The following is a 23,516-nucleotide window of genomic DNA, read 5'->3' as shown; positions in this document are numbered from 1 at the left end:
GGTTTCCCCAGCATCGTCCTCCCCGTGCCCGGGTGCTGGCAGCTCCCCTGGGGCTGCCCCAGCCCCGGGCCCGTCTCCCCCGCCCCGTGGACATCTGCGACACCCACACATCTCAGACGTCTCTCCTCCCTTCGCTGCGGCATTTATTTAAATGTTTCTCTTATCCTTCACCCTCCACCACGAGGTGGAATTAAATTCACAGAAAAAGAACAAACGCAGTCCAGGGCCAAGCTGGTAATTACCATCAAACCCAGAGAAAACCAAAGCAGAGATACTCAATTCGAGTCTCCGTCCCTTCCATTCTTTTCAATGCCCTTTTTTTCCCTCTTTTTACTGCTGTAACAGCCTATTACCAGTGTCTACAACTTCCTTTCACCAAGGACCTCTGGGTTTTTCCCTGCCTGCTTCCTCTGCTTTATTTATTGACATATTCAATAATTCAGAGAAATCTTATTTTAAATGCACAGAGCAAATTCAGAGAAATCTTATTTTAAAAGCACAGGGCAGAACTCGCCCCCAGGTTTAAAAAACAAATCCTGTCACGTTTGGCAAACAGCTGCACACAGAAGGCAGACATCAAACATATATATCCAAATATATAAATTCAAAGCATCAATAGATACGGCATATTCTTTATTTTCATTTTTCATCCGGAAATAAAAGCTTGTGTGTCACATTATCATAATATTGCCGTATTGATTTCCTTGCGGTAAGGAGCATCCTACGAGATGTGCCCCAGGAATAAGCTTTCCTCCTGGAGTGAAGGTCAGCCTGCTGCCACGGGGACTATTCTTATATGTCCAAAATGCTCGACGGAGAGCTGATTTGCAGGGCTGGGCTCTAACCTAGCGCGACCAGTCTTCCTCCTCCTCCTCCTCCTCAACCCAGGAGGCACCTAAGTGCCAGCTAAGGGAAGCCCTTACGCACGGGGCTTTCGGTGCGAGTCCCGTGGCACCCAAGTGCTCCCCCAGCGAAGACCTGGGGTCTGAGCTGGTGACCCAGGGGCTGAAGCCTGCAGATCGGCACCCGCCATTCATTTGCCCCCCAGTCTATATTGATCCTGTGCACTAAATTTATTCTGCTCCGATATGCTATTCGGAAGGCTACCTCTCCTCTTTCATAGCCTGTAGTATACCTATTCTTCACTTCTCCGGTGCCCACCATGTTACACAACCTCACAGTTGACCAGCGCTCTCCAGCCATCACCTGCCATGTAACTGCCCAGGTTTGTAGATAATTGAGAAAGAAATGTAAACACGCCGAGATGATTAAGATATACCCAGCTGGTGTCACCAGGAACGGGGCAAAAGGACTGAGCACTGAGTACGTATGAGAGAGCAGCCCGTGCTGTTCCGTACTGACCCACCCAGCACCGTTAGCCTCCAGACGATGCCAAAGGCAAAGAGGCTGCACGGCAAAACCGCCGGGCTGTGCCTCTGGGATTTCTTCATGCCTTATCATTTTCATCTCGCTGCTGTTGGTTATAAAATAAATGTGTACATCGATACAGTAGTGGCAAGCAAGCGTCTGTTTTGAAGAGACGTTGGCATTGTCTTATAAATGTCAGCAGCTGAACAGCAGCGGGCTCCGTCACCTGCTACCGCTTCTATTGCTTCCCTTTTATTAAAAACACATATTGACAATAAAAGCTCCGGCTAAAAAAAAAAAGCCCCTCCCTCCCCAGAAGAAAGACCTTGCTCTGCTCTTCTTGGAAAATCTTTAAACATGTGCCCTGCGAAATGACCTTACACATCTTCTCCCCTCCTGTGAATGCCATTGAAGTACGCTTTTAAAACCAGGCAGTAAAAAGTGTAAGCGGTTTAATAGCGGTGCTTCTCACAGCCGCTGCAGCAGCAAATGTTTGAGCTTTCTAAAATACTGCATTTTGTCCAACCCGCCCCGCTCCCGGCCAGGCGGTGCCGAGCCGTGCCGTGCTGCACCGTGCCGTGCCGCGCATGGACGTGCGTTCGGTGCACGCAGCTGCACGGCAGACGGCCCCCTGCCCCGTCCCTGCACGCGCTGCGGTGGCACTGGGCACGCATGGGGCTTGTGCCACCGGCGGCGGGGATGGACACGGCCCGACACCAACGCCTGATGCTTCTTGCCGAAATTCAGGGGCACTGAGTGTGGAGGGCTTTGCTACCCCTGGCAGCGGGAGCTGGGCTGGAGCTGCTCCTGCCAGGCTTTCGCTCGCTTCTCCGGGTGCGGGCGGTGAGGAGAGGTCGGAAGCTGGGCAGAGCTGGAGGGGGTTTATCACAGCTGACCAAAGCACTGCGGACAGCACTGGTATAGTTTCACCAGGATAACAGTTTAAATTATTTTTTCCTTTTTGGTAGGTGGATTAATTTTTAATTGAAAATGATTTTTAAAAGTGGGAACCCCTTTCCTTTCTAAGTAATATAGCAAAGAGATTTTAGAAAAGCACCCCATGAAAGCAAATGGGCTTTATTTCAGCAGTCCCTGCCTAAAACCTCACTATTTGAGTTTCTGTCTCTTTTTTACTGCTTTCCTTCACCAGACATCTCAAGGAAAGAAGGCCAGCGATGTTTTAGGAGGGCGGCTTACTGTACACAGCCCACCGGGTGCTTCAGACTCTCATGCGTACCTCGGGTTTGCAGTGGAGATGCTGTTAAACAGACGATGGTCATGCCTGCAGTTTGCGTCCCTTTACACCTCTGTATCAGGGAACCAGAAAGCTGCAAGTCCCAACACCTTCACAGAAACCCCAAAGAAAATACGTTGTTCAGCAACATGAGCACGTGAACACTGCCACATAAATGTCAATCACCGCGCATCCTAAACATCGGCCATTTGTAAACTATCCGACTGCAAGCCAAATTGTTTTATGGTTAGAGGAGCATTTAATATACTATGAACAGTTTAAAGTTAGCATTTCGTATTCGGAGTGATTAATGGCACCATATTGTATTTCAATTACTATGAGATACTTCCCCATAATAAACGATGGCAATAATATTCACATTACGTCAATAAAAAGCATCTTCGAAGTGTGATGTATAAGTGCCATTATCACAGCCTAATGTGAAAGCATCATACAAGAAGTTAGCAACACCGATAACGGAAACCCCAGCACCCAAAGGTAGATGTTTGTGCAAGGCAGGGGTATTGCCCTCTAGCTCGGGAAGCCGTACCAGGTTCCCCGTTGCTTCTAGGTACAACCTCATAAACTCCAGCCTGGGAGCTGATGAGATGGGGACTGTGAGCACCGACATCCTACAGCCATCTCCTAGGCACGACGGCTGATAAGAGCTACACAACAGGTCACACCAAAGCCTTTCACTCTCGTCCTCCATGTGAAACCTCATTAACCGAAAGGGGAAATTATTTTTGCTCATACTGTTTTAACCTGCTTGCCTGCTTTTTAATTGCTAGCACTGATTTAACTTGAGTGCCCAAGAGCGTATCAACTGGAAACAGCTGCTTTCCACAGCCTCACACCTAGAATATATTTGCATTCCCTTTGAGGAAGTGGAAAACCGAAAAAAAAAAAATTAATTAAAAAACAAGAAAATATTTAATTTCAATAAACAGTGAATTGTTTTTGTCTGTGCATCTTTATTTAATTTTGTTTCATTTGACTAAAATAAAAAGACACTTGGTTTAGATGTCAAAACACAACAGCACATATCAAAAATGAGATAGAGTATTAAATATCATCTAGAAAAAGATAATGATAAATTAATAACTGTTATGAACGGTGTATTTATAGCTAGCAGAAAATGTAGTAAAATGAGAAGGTGGAAGTAAAACATTTTTGCATCATAGAAATGACAATTCTGTCTCTGTCAAAACAAGACATTTCACCATTATCAAAACAAAACAGAAAACCCCACATGATTCACTTTGACTTTCCTGTTGAAAATTATGTCCAGACTGGCACATTCTCATGAAATGCCTCAATTTCAAAAAAAGCTGCATGTTCTTTGGATGAAAATTCACTTCTGCTGGAGACCTTTGCAGCCACTCCTGCTGAAGGGCTTGGGAGAGAAGGTGCCTCTGGTCACACTTGGCAGCTCTGTCCCTCCGGTTAAGGATTCGGATCCCCTGCCTGAGACCCACACACTCCCTCCGCTCAGTAGAGGCTGCACTCAACAGTCTCCCTGTTTCTAAGGTAAAATATAAGTAAATATAAAAAAAACCCCAACGTTTCTAAGGTAAGATACCACTCCACAAAAAGCAAGGCTCACCCTTTGGTGCTACCACTGAGAAGCAATGAGCAACGCACCAATAACAGTGGTATGCCATAAAACTCTACAAGGACTTTTTTTAAAAAAAAAAAAAGAAGAAGAGAGAGAGAAAATAAAACATTTTTCTTTGCAGGTCAGCTTTAACACACCTGGTGTGGGGATTGCAGGAGAGCGCAGAAATCTGGAGGGAGCCATTATCCGTAGATCACTGCCCGGGCAGACCATAATGGCCTCTCCCGAGCTATTAGAGGCAATTGTTTCAATAAGCATTCGTCCTGCAATCAATGGCGAGACAAACGGTGATGCCCCTCCGGACTCCCACCAGTCTAGCGGGGAGGACACGCAAGGGGATGGGAGCCCCTGGCCTCGCCAGGGTGGCCTGGCTGGTGAGGACCATGCCAGTGCTTGCCGCGCAGGCGGGGGCTCGCCTAGCAGTGCTCCCCCACACGGCTGGAGCCACGGTGGCTGGTGGCCTTTTGAGGCCGGGCAGCCGTAGCTGCCCACCGCGGCCGTGAGCGCGTTGCTTCCGCAGTCCTGCATGGAGATGCCTCCACCAACACGCTCTGCAAAGCGCTGCCGAGCTACCCTGCACCACGACCGCACAGCTGCAGCCCTGCACTACAGACTGCCTTGCGCTGTTTTATAAATCCCCGACGTTAGGACCAGTGGCTTTTATCAAAACACACACATAGACAACTTAGACCCAGCTAGAGAGCCCAGCACTGCCTCCTGGTGCTGCAGGAACCAAGGTCTGCGATGGTCCTGCAGGGACACATGGGTGACCGCGTGGGCTAAGCCGAGTACCACGCTGTACTGAAACCCTCCCACGGTGCCTGCCCGCTGGGGGCGCGGGGGATCTTCACCCAGCTTCCCGCAGCAGCGGGCGCTGTGCCCGGGGACATGCACCATGTCGGCCATAAGGACCAACCCACTGCAACAACAGCAATGTAATTTTATTAACTGTCTACTCTGCTCTGAACAAGAGAATACCAGCTTCTTCAACAAGCCTGTATTTAAGGTTTTCTTTCCAAAGACTTTGTATTCCTAGACTTTTCTACCAGCTTGTCCACAGCAGGAACAAAACACGCATGACAAATACAGGGGCTGTGCACCCTGACACACACTCTGTCCAAGCCCAATTTAAAGTGGAAATTACCGGTGGAAAACAAAGAAACCTCCATAGTTTGTCAGTCCTAGTCCAATTAATGCTAATAATGTAGGTTATTAATAATATAGGTTATTAATAATAGTACGTAGCTCTCTTCAACACAAATCAAACTTGTACCGCTTGTACGGCTGAGAGATGGAAGCAGACGTAGCGGTAAAACACGAGTCTCCAGGTCAAACCAGGCCATGCCCTGACCATACTGCTCCTCGCTTTTCAAGTTTCATATTACTCATTTCTTGAAACACATGTTCCTACTCAAGCCAATGGGAAATTTGCCATTGACTTCAAAGGGACCCGGAGCGAGCTCTTGCAGCAGTCGCTCTCCTTAAGGAGAAGGACTGCGCATCCCTGGTTTTGGCACGGCACGAGCAATCCCTCCGGCTTATAAAGTCACGATCACACTTAACACCACAAATGCTGGGTGAAAGTTTTTGCAGGAATACTCTGCTAACCTTCATCATGGCAACTTACCAAAAACACACACGAATTTGCACAGAATTCAGTGAATAGGTTCATAAAAATGATTAAAAATATATGCATGCTGTAGCGGCCCTGCCCAGAAAGGGGTGAGTCACGGTTTCTCCGGGCGCTCTCTGCGGCAGGACTACACGCTTGAAAAATGCAGGAGGGCAAAGGTTCAGCCCCCACATTCGGTTTCCCTGCTGAACCTGGGTCTACCCAGGGTGGAGGAGCTGAAGGGTGGGGAGTTTGCGGCGCGGGCTTTTCCCTCTCCTCCGAAGAGGGGAGGGCTCATTCCCCAGCAGAGCTGTACTGACAGCAAGGGCAAGGCAGCCCTGTGCGTCACCCGTCCAGGCCACGCAAGCCCTTGTGACTCCCCTGTCAAAAACCCAGTGATGTCTTTGTGCGTTGCCATGGAGAAAAAGTGATGTCAGAGAGTGAGGCGGCCGCTGAGCCCGCTTGCCTGCTTCCAAGAATCTGCAAGAGTTTCTGGAGAGACACGCATCTCCCTCTTCCTTCGCTCCTCCAAGGCTCTGCCTCTCCGTCTCTCAACTCCTGGTTTCAGAAATCAGCACGGATCCACCAGGCCTGGCGGGCACCTGCCTTCTGCTTGGCAAAGCTCCGACAGGAATGGTGACGCCCAGCACCTCTACCCTCGGCCACCCACAAACCAGGTCTCAAGGCAAGGGGTTGCAGAAGAAGACTCAGATCTCCTTGCCTACCACTTATCACCCGTATGACCTCTTCATTCCTTTCCTTGGAAAGAACAACCTCCCAGCTCGCCTTCTGCAGGTGTTTAGCTCCCGTTAAAGAGGAGAAGGGAGGCTGTGTTCCTGACCTCCACTTTATAAAATTATTTCCTCCACCCCTGCTAGCAACAGCAGCCCAGAAAGGTCTACAAAGTGGACACCTCATGTGGAAGCCATAAGAGTCCAGCCTGAGCCCGAGACTCAGAGGTCTTCCTTGCAGCTCATTATTATTTATTATTCGTACTGTAGAAGTACCTGAAAGCCTACTAATAGGATCAGAGACCGTTTATGTCAGATGCTGAACACCAACAGAATAGCAATGATAACCGCCCTTGCCAAGAGGTTCAGAAACATACGGATCACTTTGGGCAGAAGGGAGGACTCGAAAGACAGCAGAGGGAGTGGTTAGATCCAGATCGGTTCAGAGCTCTCGGTGGGACCCAAAGGAAATCGTGTTTCCCACCGGTAACCCTGGGGTCGTACCTATCTGCCTCTGGGAGCTCTGACCCGTCACCATACTGCTCGGAGCGTAACTGCGGTGCTCGCCTGGACAGCACTGCTTTGCGTTCTGGCTTTGAAAACTGGGAGACAGAGACCGATCCTACTGCGAACAGCCACAGCCAAAAGGTAAAAATGATTACAAGAAATATGAAAACCCTAGAGCATGTGAACAAACCACAGCAGATGAAGACTCCTTCCCCAAAGTGGAAACTCAACCCTGTTACATGCTGAGTGTGCTCAGTGCCTTTTCAGGATGGGGGATCAAAAGCCTCCAGGCCAGACCCGGATCAGCCATGATTTCTAAGCTTCCCTTGAAGCATCGGGCTTTGTTTTTTGTCTCAGCCCAGAGAACTCAGATGGATAATGTTTCCGCTTCAGGATGGCACGTCCTGCTTTCCCACCAAACATCTTTTACGTCTGGCCAGTGATCAACTTGCAAAGTCCACTGAGACTTTTGGATGCCCTAAGCTATGATTATGGGTTAAACCCATTCATCTCTAATCCTGGAGGGTGCTCATTAGCTGCCCTGCAATTAAACCCATTGCAATGTCCACAGGGCACTGATTTGAAAGGGAAGGGGAGCCAAATGGTGCCTGTTTTTAGGAAGAAGGGAAGGCTCGGGAACCTGCTGTGCCACACTCTGGTGTCCCTTTCCGTCGCTGCAGATATGGGGAGCAGCTTGTGGCTCATTGGAGGCCAGGAGGTACCTCCACCCACACAGGCCCAGCACGGAGATGCCACCACCCTGCTTCACAGCGTGTCCCATCCAGGCAGAGCCAAGCACTGGTGAGGGTGATGCCTGCGAGTTACAGCTGGGCTGCTCCCCAGGATGGAGACGGGAAGGGAAACCACCTTCGACCCCTGTGCTCTTGGGATGCTGTTTCTGGGCTGCACCTGCCAGAAGGAAGTGTGAAATACTGAACTACCCTCCAGGTCACTGAAATGCTGCTGTGCAGGGATGGGAGAAGGACGTGGGGCCAACAGCAGAGGCCTTTCTCCAGCAAACTGAGGTCTGAGGAGGAGGCGAGAGGTTGGGAGGGTGGGAAGTGTCCAGGTGGAGGGGGAACGTGGGATGACCGGGGCCTGCAGAGAGATGCTTCACGCTGGGAAAGGAAGTTGTCTCCCTTTCGGTTGCTTGACGTTTGTTGGGATTTTGGTTCTCATCAGACATGGACACAGATGCACAGACACATTCAGGTATCGGGAAGTGGCAACTCTGAACAGCAAGGAGGCTTTTGAGCTCTCCCACTGTGCCTCTGGCAGCCTTTTCCAGCCATGCCACCTGGCCGTAAACCACCACCATGAGTCCTCCACTCCCCCGGCAATAGCTTTCCGCATCCACTCCCGGAAAGGGTGCAGCTGCAACCCAAGCATGCTCCAGCAGGCTTCTCGGTGCCTTTCCTTCCCTTTGCTCGATGCAAGGCAGTGCAACCAGTGGCAACCTCAACCCTACCAACCTGCAGGCACAGCCTCTTCCTCTCCAGGAGGGACACTGACTGAAGAACCAACACGTCTGAACATCCCTGTCACAGGTTGTAAGCACAGAAAAGCTGTATTAACTCTCGATCTCAGATGGGGGGAGGAAGAGATATAGCTGGCAGTCTAACATGCAGATATGATGGTAGAAGAAACTGGTAGCCTGGACACCTGGACCAACTTGCCCCTGCAGAAGAAAGTGCTTTAGCACTTTTGTCAATTACAGAGACCATGGGGCTCAAAACTGAGCTGTGTACAGGGGACCTCAGCGTAGCTGTTTCATTGGTACCAAAGGAGGTGTACCCAGTGAAATGTTTAAACTATAAAGTGATATACTACCTGATGGCTTTATGGCACCTTGTCACTGCCCAAACCAGAGCAATGAGACACAAACCCAACACCCCAAAGTCGCCTGCAAATCAGCCTTCCCTGTCGGGTCCCCACAATGTACCCCTTGCCATTGCTCCTGGGGGCAGCGGGGCTGGAAATATCACAAGAGAAAGCAACCAGAGCAACCAAAATTGTGATTCTGCGCACACCAGTGGCTCGTAGGGACCCAACCAAGTGCCCAGGCTGATTCTGCACTCCCAACTTGGAAAGGGTAGAAGAGGTTGTTGCCAGAGGTCCTGTGGCAGGCAATGAGAAATTCAAGCTCCTCCCAGAAAACAGTGAAGTCACCTTTCCTCTTTCTCTAGAAGAGCAGAAGGAACAAGGAAATGTTTTCTTTCCTTTCACTAGGACTAACCACTCCCATTGCCCCTTGATGCCAAAAATACAACCCCTTCCCTTTTCCCAGGTGCCAAGACCCATCGGTGCCATTGCGCAACCAGCCATGTCACCTCCCTGCATCTTCCTGACATTTCAGCCCCAACTTTGGGGCTGGCCTAAAAAATCCTCTCCCTGTTCAGGCTATTCCCTTTATCCATTACAGGACAAATCTGTGCTATGGCTGAAATGCCCATCCTTACTCCCTGCAGGTCCAGCCTGCACCCCTTTGCCTGAATTTTTGTGTAGTCCTCTGTGCCCTTGAGCCCAGCTGTGTAGCAGTGGGGAGGTATTGTTCCTCCTCCACGTCTGACTGTGTTGCTCTCCATGATGGGTGGTGTGGTTGGGCCGAGCAGGGAAAGCGGCTATCTGCCAAGAGTAAGGTCAGTACAGCCTGGGAAACAAAAGAGAGCTGGGTAGAAATTGCCTTCCATTACCTCTGGGTTAGCACAGGTAGATGCTACCTCAGGTGCTGGACACACAGCATTACACCCAGTGTATTACCACATTCATTTTTTGTCTCGACTTTTCTACTTCTGCCAAGCAACAAGCCCATTCTGCTTTCTCGACCGACCTCCAAAGCAGAATATCGAAGACAATAAAAATGCAATGTCTGCCTGGAAACCACCCAGGCAAGCGGCCAGATCTGTAGCCCAGCTCTTCACCTCAAGGCTCACAGCCAAAATCCTGCCCTCAGACACAATTCCTCCTGAAGCCAGCCAGAGCAGCAGACCAGCATCTGCTCACCGGATCTGGCCATCAGTTACAGTGCAACCTGGGCACAGGGTAGGCTCTTTGCTGGTGTAAAGCTGAGCTCCGCAACTGAGAACAACCTTCAGGGTTGTGGAAAAGTGGCTGTTCCTACAGGACATGCGTTCAGCAGAAAGTTCAAGATAAGATAGACAAGTAGAAAGATTTTAATTGATTCAAGTAAGAGCTACTCAGTAGGAAGCAGAAGTGACTATCACGGCAGAGGGGACTGCTGCGCTGCCTGTATACACCAAGCTTTGCAATAAACCAAAGCATGAGCAACCCGCAGATTGCACAGGCCAGGTCTCCTCTCACATCAGTGTGAGAGGGGAGCTTGGACATCAGAACACTAAATTTTCTACATATTAAAATGGTAGTTATGCTAAACAAGGCCAGAACTACAGCACCAAAATGTTTTTCAGCCACAGGAATTACAGAATTTGAAGACAAAAATGTATGTTTAAGTAGCTCATACCATAAACCTTCACTGCTTTTGTCCTCTATTTCCTTGCCTAGGTCAGAAAAAGCCTCTGCATATGCATATGGCCTTGTTCTGACAAGCTCTTAAGGATAAATGCTTATCGAAAGCTTTTCTGAAACAGGTATTTCTTGCATAACCCTCTCAGTACAGGAGCTGTGTTATGATACCCAAGTGCTGCTGCTTTCCAGATCTGACCACCTTAGTCCAGCTCCCTCCTCTCCTGTCTTTAAGTTTTCCCTTCCCAAGGTGCCCAGGAAAGGTGTTGCTTTGCCAGATTGAGGCATGCCTGGAATGGGTAATGACAGTCTGCAAGACCTCTCCAGCTGTGTCACTGAGCTAACCTTCCCTCTCATCTTCCCACTAACACATACATTTACACATTTATAGGTATATTTATGAGAAAGAGCAGTTTATTATTCACATCCAGCCTCACCCCTAGCTTTTCTGCTAAGCTAAAGGTGCCAGAGATGGTCCTATGGACAGAGATGGACAACCTACAGCTCCCTAGGTGAAGGCTGGGAAACAGGCATCATTTTCACAAGCAGCTCACGGGAGACAGCCATCTTCAAGTGAGCTGCCCCTGGGCTGTCCAGACCTGCAGCCTCAGGGTCAAAGCCTGAGCAACAGCTCCCACAGGCCATCCTGCTGCTTCTGCAATGCAAACACCCAAACAAAAAGTGTTTTTGCAGGGGCAAGACCATTTATTTGAGAAAACTGCCTATGTCCAGTCTCTCCCGATTACTGCAGTTCCTTCAGCAACAGCTTCATTTCCCCCTCTCCCTCTAGATTTTGACTCCTCAAACTAGAGTGCGGTGCTTACTCTGCTTTATTCTAAAGTTACAGCAGTGTTGCTTGCCAGCACCTACAAGAAATTGGGGTTGGTGCAGCCATTATCCGGGCTTTCTTTAGAGGTTTATTCTGAGCAGCTTTCTTTAAACATGGCTTTCAAAATTGTTATCGTGGATCCAGTCTTGGAAAAGGCAATTTGTCTTCATCACCCAGAAAGAAAACATACCATGAACTAATTAGCACTGATGAGTTTTGCTGCCTCATGCTTTCACATCAATCTGAGTGGGACACCTGGGATGAGACAGACATGTACTAGCGGCATTGCACCAATTTCCACCAGCTGATGCCTGGCCCAGGCACTCTGCAAAAGGAAGACAATAGTGAGTAGAGACATCTTGGTCACATAAGGCAAGTGTGATGCAACTGCTCTAAAACCAGATAGCTTAACAACCCCTGGCAGCATCTGCTTGCCCAGACAACCCAATCCAACTCACACAGCCCACAACCCACCATAAAAGGGCACCAGGGGGATGTTCGTCCAGCAGCCTGGTGGGTAGATATGGCCCTGGCAATGTAACCGACTACAGGGCCCTCCAAATTTGAGAGCAAGAAAGAACATATTTCTTCTATTACTGGAACCCCCTCCATCATCTTTAAATGAGCACACTCAGTTCTGCAATCCTCTGAAAAGCAGAAATGCAACTGTGCCCAGTGCCAGAGCAATTCTGGGGAAGCTCTGCACCACACTAACCATTTAAGGTCAAACAGCTCATTAGCCAACCCAAACTAGCACTCAAAGAGGGCTCAGCTCACAGCTAAGCCTGGTTAAATGCCACAATAGATGCCTTAATAAGCACACAAGCATTTCTGGAGATAGCCTGGCTGGATTAATGCTCAGTACTGCCCGTGCCTCAGAAGCTGGGTTGCTGCGGTCTCCACGCACAGGCACCGAGCACACACTCCTTACGCTGGTTGCTCCTGCTCAGGGTGTATTCCCACTCTATCCCCCCCAACACCCTCATCAGCTGCGCATCCTTTCCTAGCCATCTGTGACTGAGAAAAAAGTGCTTTTCTCGGTCTGGCCACCCTCAGCCCCTGGGGACTCGAGCGCTAGTGCCTGTAGAGCCGCACGCAGGGCGGGAAGGGCAGGCTGCTCGGTAGGCACCAAGTGCGCGACCCCTTCCCCATCTCCTCCAGTGCCTGCTCCTCGGCGGGGCAGCCCCGCGGCCGGGAGAGGGACAGCCGCCCCGCTCAGCCACCCCCCCCCCCCGCCGCGGTTTTCCGCCGAAACCGGTAACAGCGGCCGGGCCGGAGCGCGAAGGCCCCGCACAGCCCCTCAGCGCGCCACGCTCTGCCACTGCCGCGCGCCCCGCCGTCCCCTTATATAGCGCCCTAAAAATAGCTCGCCGCGCACCGCCTCGCGGGCCGCGGGGAGGAGGCGGGAGCCGCGCTGCCGGCCAATCGATGCCGTCGCCGGCGGTCCGGCACCGCCCCCCGCGCCCTGAGCGGCGCCGCCATTGGGCGACAGTGACTACAGGCGCGCCGCGGGCCCGCCCTCCCCGCCCCGCCGTTTACCCTACATGGTCACGCGCTGCCTGAGTGGGCCGCGCGGCTGCGCGCGGGGGGGCCGGGGGCGGGGCGGCCGTGAGGCGGCCGTGAGGCGGCGGCGGCGGCGGTGGCGGGGGGGCCAGGCCGGGTTTGCCGAGGGAGGGTGAGAGGAAAACGGGGGGGGGAGGGGATGTGGTCTCCCGAAAATAAAGGGGAGGGGGAGAGGGCGGGAGCGAGCGCGCATGGCCGCGGCGCGGGGCTGCGCGGTGCGCGGCGGCGGGGACGTGCCCCGGTGCGGCGGCCGCGGGGTGCTCGGTGCGCGCCGGCGCCTCTCGTCCTCCTCGGCCCGGCCCCCGGCCCTCGCCGTCCCTCCGCGCTGATCCTCTCTCTCTCTTTCTCTCTCTCTCTCTCTCTCTTTTTAAAGTGTGACTGAAACAAAACAAAGCCAAAGGGACGCTGGATCTATCATTGGTTGATTTTCCTCCTTCTTTTTTTTTTTATGATCAAAAACAACCCCCCACCCGAGCAAACAAACACACACAAAAGCAGAAAGAAAGGGTCTTGCTCAGCAGCAGCATGGATGTCTTGGCTAGTTATAGTATATTCCAGGAACTCCAGCTTGTCCACGACACCGGCTACTTCTCAGCTTTGCCATCCTTGGAGGAAAACTGGCAGCAGGTGAATCATTTAAATTACTCCTGTAAATCTCTTAAGCGCAGACAGTCGATGCATTGGGGCTGCATTTCTGACTCTATTTTATTTTTGTTCTCTAATTCAGGGTTGGTTTTTTTTTGGTGGTTCTTTTTTTTCCGCGTGGGTAGACCTTTAAATCTCTGTATTTTTTGCCATGACAAACTGAGCAGTCCATTCAAATCTGTCTGCCTTCAGTCCTTTCTGAGCACGCCCGGCAGCACCTGTGATCCGGTGGCATTCTTTAGGGTTTTGTTTTTATGATCACTACTATTTTGATTTTATTTTTGAGCTTAGATTTTTTTTTGTTGTTGTTGTTCTTTTAAGCAAGGCTGATCACTTCCAGCCAGTGCTGACAACTGGCAGCTGGTGGAAACGGAATAGATCATTCTTATTTTCAGGTAATTAGTGTATGTCAATAAAAATCGTAGCTTAAATCAGAGATGGGGGGTGGGCAGGTGTGTGGAAGCACTAGCAAAAGCTTTTAGGCTAAATTCTGTAACTAGAAAGGTGACTTACTTTCATTCTTTTTTTCTTTTTTTGAAACACACACTTCTTGCTCTATCTTAAAACAATGACGCCTTAGGCTGGTTCCAGTAAACTGGTGTGTTTTGAGGCACCGTAGGGTTAATATGCAGACAGAATTAGGATACTTTAAAGATGGAACTCAAGTATTACGAATGCATTAAAATGATGGCTGGTGGCATGAATAAATAAGACCAAGGAGGAGAGTAGGTTACAGAGAAAAGAGTTGTGTAAAATGAACTAAGAGCCCAAATGCATAGATGTATAAATAGTTATCAGCTGGGATACTGAGGGAAAAGGAAAGACAGGATTTGTCTGTTACGGCAGGACATTGTGAGACAATCCTGTTTCTTGATGTGGTTTTCTGGCAGAGGTGATACGCCAGGCGAAATTCTGGAAACCAGTGTCTCTTTAAAAGAAAAAAAAATCCGCTGGTGGGTAGGAATAGTGGAGTGTGGCTGGGATGACATGTGGTGCTAATGCAGCGCACGGACCCGTGGCACTATCGGTGTAAGAATAACGAGCCACTGGATTTCATCTTGCCAGCATTCACCTTAGTCTTGGCTAGCGTAAGGGTAGCGTGTGTTAGGTCTCCAGTAAGGGACAGTTTCGGACGTTCGTTTAATTTTTCCTTAGAAGTGTGTGTGGCGAGAAACGTGGATAGTAGGGCTTCAGGGGAGCACTCGGGCTGTAGCATTGTCATCCAGCTGGACCAGGGCTGGATCTTTAAAGGTTTACCCTAGTAAAATTGTTTTGCCTTCAGCTTTGTGTGCATATGTGCACACACACGAGAGGTTTATTGACAGCTACAGTGCGAACACATTCAGGATTTAATTTGCAAAATGACCGATCCAACTTTGGTTTATCCTCCGAGGGGGAGGGGATGCTTTTTGTTATTAATATTCAGCTTGCACATCCATGATGGTCACGTCTGCTTTCCTTTTATATTTTTAACATGCTAATTAAACTGAAGAGGTTAATATAATTTCATTTAAAAAATTAATTTTATGGCATCGTCGTTGTTGGATCGGTTGCGTATTCAGTTGCATATTAGTAACAGTCCAGACAGTCCAAAGCGAGATAATCTGTTGACATAGCCAGCACGCTTTAGGCAGTACTGTGTGTGATACTCTGTCTCCTGCTGCCTTCTTTTATGCGTGGAAGAGCAGCAGTTTGTTTTATACAGTATAACGTACCTACCCAAGCCCACTGTTACCATTGCGAAATTTAAACTCACAGTCTCCTGGTTAAACCCCACTGATTCTCCACATATGCATGAAAAGAGAAGTTGAAAATAATTTATTACATTTTCCCTTCTTTCCCCTCAAATCCTCCAACCAGTGCCTGATGTTTCATAATACATCCTGTATTTACAGTTTGTTTTTATTCCCCTGTTGCTGCCTGGACTCTTCTTGCAAACAACGGGGAGCAAAACTGATGTATCCGTGTGGGAGCAGCTGAAGCTGGCTGTACAGAGCATGCTGTCACGCAGGCTTGGCAGACCCACTGACACAGAGACCCCAATTTCTTTCTTCTGAATCACTTGCAAATGTAGACAGGTCTTGGGGATTTACTTATTTTAGGCAAACCATAGCAACTTTGGGACAAGGGATGTGTGTGTGTGTGTGTGTGTGTTTCGAAAGGTATCCCTTAAAACTCAGGCTGCAGTCGAGACCCCAGGGAAGAGAGCGGACAGGGCAGTGACTGATCCCTGTGGGAAGTGTCAGGATTGGGAAGCAGCAGCTTTAATTTTGAGTGAAAACACTTGAATGGGTCTCGCCTCCGCTTCCATGAAGGGCTCTGGAGCCATACCAGAGTTCCACAGAGGCTCCCAAGCAGGGCTTCTCCCAGCAGCAAAGCAGCGCCCCGGGAGATTACTTCAGTCTCTTAAAAGGGGGAGGTAGTTGTGTGGGTCAAGAGCAGGCTTCCTTATCACATTGTGAGCTCCAGTTGTTTTGTGATTAGCAGCTACTAGTGCTTGATGTGGAGAGGTTAGTCCATGCCAGTTCCTGCTCCTAGAAATGGTGTCTACTGTGGTACCATAAAAGATGCACTTGGCCCACTGAAAATCAGAGCACGCCTTGGGGTGAAAGTGTTGACACAGTCCTGTCTTCCTTTTCTCCTGAGTCTGGACCACACTTTTGTAGCTGCTGGCTGAGGACTACACAGCTGGGGCAGTTGCTCATATTTCCGATTGTGAAACACCCATCAGTCACGGAGGGCACTGACAGCACAGGCAGGTTGCTAAATGCTTGCACGCAGTCAGCTGATCTCTCCCTTTTTTCCTTCCCACTGCAAGAGAAATGTGAGCAAGTTTGGTATGTGTGCTTTTGACAATTAGCATTGGAGTTGAATGAGAGCAACCCAGCAATATGTACAAAACAAAACAGATTTTGTGTAGGAAGAGATTGTCATCTCTTGTGTAGGTTTCTTTTTTAGGAGGAAAAAATACAAACAAAAAAACCCTCACTCTGCCCTGGACGTAGTTACATTGTAAAAGTGGAAATACCTGAAGTGGAAGCAGGAACTGAATCCATGATGTGTTTCACGTTATTTTAAAACACATGTTGGGAAGGGAGGGCTTGATTTTTGGGCAGCAAAAGCTTAGCTTCGCTATGTCAGCTTTGGGTGTACTCCTTCACGCAAAACACTTTTGAGGTCATGAGGGTTTTTTATTGGAGTGGGGAGGTCAAGATCTAATGCGTAATTCATAGGACAACTTCATCAGGAGAGAGGGAACTTTGTTTAGTCTTTGTTTAGCTTTTCCAGCAGCGTTGAGCTGCCACGACACTGAGAGAGTTTAAAGGAAGAGGTGGGCTCTGTGCATTGGAAAATGAGGCATTTGCTGTATGTCAGCTGGCTGGTATCTCAGCATCTGTGTGTTTCTGCCTGGCGCTTCATCCTGGCTCTGGCTGAACCGACCTAGTTGCTCTCTGTCCCTGCGAGCTGACTCTGCAGTTCAGGACCAGGGCGGGGGGAGATTTCAGCACCTGCCTGGCTGCCGCGGTGCAGCGGGAGGACCTCAGGCCGCATATGCTGTTGCTCGGGGGTAGCTGTCTGATGTGGCATCCCCGAGATTGGAACCAGACTGCTGGGAGAGACAGCACGAGGCCAAAGAGCGCCTCGTTACTCTGCAGAGGAAGGAAGTGGGTAGAAGGCTGTTTTTGAGGGAGGCGACTGTGAGGAGCGTAGCCCGTGCAGCTGCACGTGGTCCCACTCTCAGTGTGCCAGGCTGCAAAGAGGGGGAGAGCAGGGCTGAGGATTGGGAAAGGCTGGACATGGGGCTTCAGTCTGTTCTTCCTCCTGGGCCTTGACAATGTCATTTGGGGGGGTCATTAAAAGATCAGTGTTCAGAAGACATCTTTTGTAGTCAGATATGTCTCTTCCTAGGGGTAAAATCTCAAACCACCCTTATTATCTTTCTCCATAGGCCCCCTGGAGGACTCTGGTCTCACCATCCTTGTGTGGAGAAGGGGTCTGATCAGGAGACATTTTGGGGCTCTCTTCATATTCTGTGTGGGCCATAGGGCAGCCTCTAGCATGGCAATTCCCGTTATGTCAGAGCACAGGAGCATGGGCATGTAGATGCATGGGGTCACCATGTGCATAGCTGATGCAGGTGTATAAAATCAGCAGGACTTAGGTGGCAAACCCTGGCTTATTCTAAAAGAGCCAGCCTTTCCCACGTGTGTCATCGGGTAGAACAGGTCTAGTTGGCTGGCAGAAGTGGAAATAGCATGATATCATTTGCCTGACAAGCATTGCTGATAACATTTCCTCTTGCCTTGGCTGACCCGGTTGCTCTCAGCTGCAGCAAACAATAATGCTTCCAAGGGAGATGCACGTTTCCTGTAAAGCATAGGATCAAGGAAGCCTTTGTTTCGCTCTTGAGTCTGTCATAGAGCCTTCTTTGCATATTTTTAATCAAGTCTTCAAGTCTCAGTTTCCCCCTTTCTGAAGTGATTGACAACAACGATGCTAAGGCATGGTCTTTGCGGGGCTGGGAGGCTGAGTTTTGACCCGTTCTGGCAAAGTGCTTTGAGATCCCTGTGCTGTGTGAGCGCAGAGTATCCTGAGGTGACTAATCTAGCAGAACTCTTACATCTTAATGCTGACTTCTATTTGGCAGACAGGGTCATTTTCAGGCCTATAGGAAAAATTTCCACTGCTACTGGAAAGGAATAAATCACACTGGAGAACATTCCTGCCTCCCCATCGTCTCCATTGTTCTAGTTTAATGGCATAGTTGGCCACTACATAAACTAAACCATCTCTTTTAATATTGCTATTTCATCTTGGTTCCAGTCACAGTGTAACACATTTCTTAAGTGCTTATAGTACATCATGCCTCTTGAGAATAACTTGCAGAAATGGTTGACTTCCAAGAACAGCCACATGTGTAATGCAGTGTATTTCAGACTCTGAGCGCCAGTCCATTTATACCTGCAGGCTCTCTGCTTGCTCCATGTGCTGAAAGCACGCTCCTATCACCTAACAGAAAGAGATGGAGAAAGATAGGAAAGGCAAACTTGAAACTGCTGTCTCTATTGTTTCCTGATTCCTTAAATACAGAATTTGTTGTTCTAAGTGATTATTTCTTGGCATTGTGAAAGTATAGAGCCCTGCAATCCATGTTACAGGTCTTAAATATCTTGTTACGTATGTGACTTGTGTCAAGTGATTTTGAAATGGGTTAAATACCTTCAAGCAATGCACACTCATGATGTGGGTACTCAACTAGAAAAAATTTTCTCTTATTTGTTTGGGATGCTTTAACTTCCCCTCCCCCAAGCCCACACATTTCTGTATGTCCTATTGAATAGGTAACGCAAAGATTAGAGTAGCCTACATAAAAATCATGATATATAGCTAGTCTGCAATGTGATACTTCCACATGGAAGTGGCAGAAGGTCTTCAGTTCCACGCAGTAATTTCACAGTTAAGCTCTTCAGGGTGGTATCTTCTGGATATTGTCGTATTTTTTGAGGCCTTGTCAAATGACCCTCCGCTGAGAAACATCCAGTGTGTTGCTTCTCCATTCTGCATTGGGAAACATGTTATAGGGAAGTGAGAAGGAAGCTGCTTCTGTTTGACTCTGTAGCTGCATATGAACAACCTTGATTGCAATTGTCCTCATAAAACAAAGGGATTTAGCTCACTGGCTGAGCAGCATTGGTGTTCAGTACATTAAGCAATGGGGTAATAGTACACCTCATCTCCTATCAAGTTTGTCACATTCAGCAGAGGGGAAGAAAAATTGTAGGCTTTTGATCACCATGCTCAAAGCCTCATGCAAAGTTGTTCACAGGTATTGTAATTGGTGGCGGTTTTCCTTTTTGATGGTAAACCTGAATTCTGGAGAGTTAATAAAGGTGTTTTCAAGAATGGTGCTGAGTCCCTCTTACTTTCCTTTCTGTTTCCGTGGACTCTCAAGTGCCTCCTGCCCATTCCCTTATATATTCATCTACAATGCCCCCACCACTTCCAAACTCCCAGCAACACCCAGGAGCTGTCAGTGCCATTTTTGTGGTGTCTTTCAGGCTCAAGTTGCAGGAATCACACACCTGAATTACTGAATTTCTTCTCCCCACAGGTCCTATTTGTACTATGGGTGCTTCTGCCTTGGTCCAAATAAATCTGGATTCACTTGAACTGCAGGGTTCAGCTGATTCTGCAGCAAACAAACAAAACAAACCTGCCAGGGAAAGAGCCTCCCCTCCTCCCAGATTTTCCTGGGTAGAGAAGAGGTTGGGAGCACAGATGTTACACGGGTATTTTCCCCAGCTTGATGGTATTGTGTTTGAGACTGTCCAGTTTTCTTCCATTGGCTTCAGTCTTGATGGGTGCTGCAGGTGTTTTGAGTGTCTCAGTTTGCTACTCTCTTGGCTGTGTCTCCTTCCCAGCATCGCCACTTTGAGTTAAAAAATCATATGCCTGGTTCCCAAGATGCTGAGATTGTCTTTAAAGTCACAGATATTTTTATTTTTTAATTTGGTGTTGTTTTTACTTTCCTTGCTTCTGAGCCACTGAAGATTTGTTTTATTGTCTTTTTTTCTCAAAAATAAAAAAGCTGGGATTTCCAACAGTTACTTGATTCCAGCAGCTTTAAGAAAATGCTACTACTGTGGCATTTTGAGAGCTGGCAGTACAGAGATAGGTGTGTATGTCAGAAAAAGCTCGCATATCGCTGCATTCACCAGGCTGTATTTGCCATCCCTGCTCTGGCAGCAGCTGGCGAAGAAGGCTGCCTGGCTCTTCAGCTTGTTAGGCTGCCTGTGAGAGCAGGCTTCATGTCTCATTTCCCTTCTTAGAAGAAATCGTTTCAGCCTTTATGCTCAAAGATAGTTAGACATCTTGGATTTCATCAGGACACCAAACCTTTGCTTCTCAGTTCTTCAGTTACAAGATTAGTTGGCAGTTCTTCCGTTCTTATAGGGCTGTGGCGAGGATTAATATTATGGGTTTGCAGTGCTTGGGTACAGCGGCTGGGGCAGGAGAGGGTTGCACTAGGCGATGGGGAGACGGGCAGCCAGCCCCGCTGAAGCTGCTGGACCAAATCCTGCCACACCAGGCAGCAGGTGCTGAAAGCGCAGGACAGCTCCTGCACAGGGAGCCCTCAGCGGGGTGCGGCATTGTCTCGAAAAAATGAAAATGAAAATAAGGATCCGAAAGGTAAGCTTAAATCCCCCTTCCCAGATGTCTGTATTGTCATTGAGACAACCTGTGCATAGCACTAATTTGACCCCTTCTCTAGGTTTTTAAAAGGTGTTGGAGTTGGTGTAGGAAGCTCGGGCAGGAAGGCATGGATTTTTTTTGTTTAAAAGGTTTAATATATATATATCAGCTCTGATATATTAAGCTGCTCTGATGCTCTTAATCCTTTTAAAGCAGGTCCCCATCCTCTCCCTGTTCTTACACGTGAAGGATCCTTTCCAATCCAGAGCATTTCCGCTCAGTGCAACTGTGTATTCATTACATGTGTTATTATTTGGAGAACTATTAAGATGCATGTGGTATACTTTACAACGTACACTAAAGAGTCCGAGTCATTTACCCACAGACTGCTTATTAATGCTTGCCGAAGGTCCAGCAGGCATACTCGTTTAAGTGTCGTAACGGTTTTGAACATGGTGCTTATAGACCATGTCTCACATGTCCTAATCCTCTCGGTTGTTTCCCAGCATTGTGGACCCAAGTGCAAAGCTGGAGTTTAAATCATACGTGGGGGTCAACAGCTCCTACTCTGCAAGGGGTAGAGAAGTAGGCAGTGACACAGGCGAGCTTGGGAGACTGTGATTGATGGGGAGGGATGCGAAGGAGAAGGACGCTGGCTTGTGAGAGGCTCTTCTGAGACATTCCAATTAGTGTCCTGATTTACAAATCCTGCCCTTAAACCTGCAGCCTCCCAAGGTCAGTTTTAAAGGGACACAGGCATAGGGTTGACGTTTGACTATGACGGACCTTTGTAAACCAACATGTTCTGACAGAAACTGCCATCAATGGAAGTATCTCCATCTATATAATTAAAAAAGCCCTGGAAGCAGGGTTTGTGTTTTTTGGAGAGGATCATCTTGCCCACCTGCTGCCTTTGCAGCTCTCGCGCTGCAGCATTCTTCCCATGCAACTGAAGTGAAGTGACTGGAAATCAAAGTGCAAATGACTGTTTGTTTGGATTGTGTGGTGAGGAGAAATGCATGCGGCATGACAAGTAAATTAGATTTTAAAAATGCTTTCACTACTAATAGGCTACTATGTTGTTAGGTATTTGGTTTTAATCCTGACTCTCGAGTGGGCAAAGTTCATTTTCGAGCATAAGGGAAGTTCTTGGGTTTGTAAACATTTGCAATTTCTGCTGACTTGTCTTCACACCAGCCCAGGAGGGGAATCAGCATTGCGCTGAATTGCTTTGTGCTGGTGGGGGTGAAGTAGGGGACTGCCTTTAATCGCCTGCCTTTATTCACCAGGGCTGGATGGAAAACAAAGGTTCCAGCGAGCAAAGGCCACGGTGAAAAATGTTCAGTGGGTGGAAGAGTGGAAGGGGTAAGAGGTGCTCCTGTCTGCTTGCTTTTTACACCCAAAATGGACATTACCCACATCACAGCGCTTAGGTGTGATGTTAAAGATCCAGACTTGAGTTGCTGCTTTGTTTGACTCAGGTCTGCCCTTCCAGATTACATCTTGGATGTGTGAAATTTCAGTGGATGACGTGGTGGCTCCAAACCCAATATATTCCAATAAAACACTTTTGGATAAAATAATTATTTGGATAAAATAATTATTTGGATAAAATAAACTCCAATAAAACACTCCACAATTTGTTGGAGACTGTGTGGTAGAAATGTTTCAACCAGTTCTACTTTCTAGAAGTTTTCCTGAGGGCCTGGCCCTGTTTTCGGTGTGAGAGACTTGGTTTGGCTAACATCTTCGGCTTTGTTGTTAATTTTAGCGTTCTGTTTCAGGGCTTGCGCCCCTAAAACTTGATTCATTTTTCCCAGCTATTAACAATTTGGCTAGTAAAAGGTATCTAGACTCTCTGTATCCTGTGACCCTCTTGCATCTTTTGAGAACTGCAGCCACAACCCTACGTGATGCCGTTAAGCAGTGTCTGGTTACTTCTGGTCTCTAACCTGGGGGCCTGCTCTCCCTCCCTCTGGGCGAGGGTCTGGAAGGCGTGTTGATGCACGAGATGCACAAGAGCAGTGCAGTCACACGTTTTCCTTGGCTCCTCACAACCGCTGGTCGCTCTTCTCTCTCCTCTGCTCAGCTGCTGCTGGTGAGGTGCTGTGCCGGTTTGTTGGCGAGGAATCAGTGCGCTCACCCTCCCCTGGCACCTCTGCCTTACCGCTGGGTCTGAGGTGTCCCACATCCCAGGGTGCAGGGCGAGGTCAGCCGTTCAGGGGCTTTGTTGTTTTCCTGTGGCTGCACAGCGGTTTGAAGGGTGTCAGCCCTGCAGAACTTGCTGCCTGCTTCGAGCTGGTGAAAAGTACTAAATAATCCTGGTTTGGGGTTTGGTTTTTTCTCTTCTTTCTTTTGGCCTCCCCTGTCAGCATAGAAAATTTATGCTGCTCCGAAGAAAACATCCCACTCATCTGCAAGCTACTACAGCTGCTGCGTGAGTAATAAACTATGGAAAGGAGGAAGGGAGAAGGGAGAAGAAAGATGGGAGCTGGTGTTTCATATGGAAAGCATCAGCCCAGAAGTGGCTTTGTTTCCAACACGTGGACAGTGGAGAGGCTGTGTTTGCTGCTCAATGGAAAATCTGTGCCGGTGGAAAGAAAACTCCCTCATTAGTGACTAGATCAGATAGGGAGGGACTTCGGTGTCTCTTGCTTTTATTTTTAAATTTGTTGGCATTTCAAAATAATAAGGGAGAAGCAAAGGGCACTGGACTGACTTGATTTGAGAAT

The 23,516-nt window shown here is 48.6% G+C and overlaps 1 protein-coding gene across 2 annotated transcripts in view; it reads left to right on the top strand.

Annotated features, from left to right (window-relative positions):
• Positions 1–13,138: 13,138 nt before the first annotated feature.
• Positions 13,139–23,516, top strand: part of KLF7 (KLF transcription factor 7) — a 63,698-nt gene continuing 53,320 nt past the window's right edge. The window contains exon 1 of one of the 2 annotated variants that reach the window (XM_075153449.1): positions 13,139–13,572. In XM_075153449.1, the coding sequence (XP_075009550.1) occupies positions 13,471–13,572 (102 nt within the window). In that variant the 5' untranslated portion in view covers positions 13,139–13,470. The remainder of the gene's footprint in view (positions 13,573–23,516) is intronic. The other variant, XM_075153451.1, reaches the window with a different exon arrangement.

The sequence above is a fragment of the Calonectris borealis genome, chromosome 6 (genome assembly GCF_964195595.1).
Source record: "Calonectris borealis chromosome 6, bCalBor7.hap1.2, whole genome shotgun sequence".
Taxonomy (NCBI): Eukaryota; Metazoa; Chordata; class Aves; order Procellariiformes; family Procellariidae; genus Calonectris; species Calonectris borealis.
This window is presented reverse-complemented; position numbering and strand designations above follow the sequence as displayed.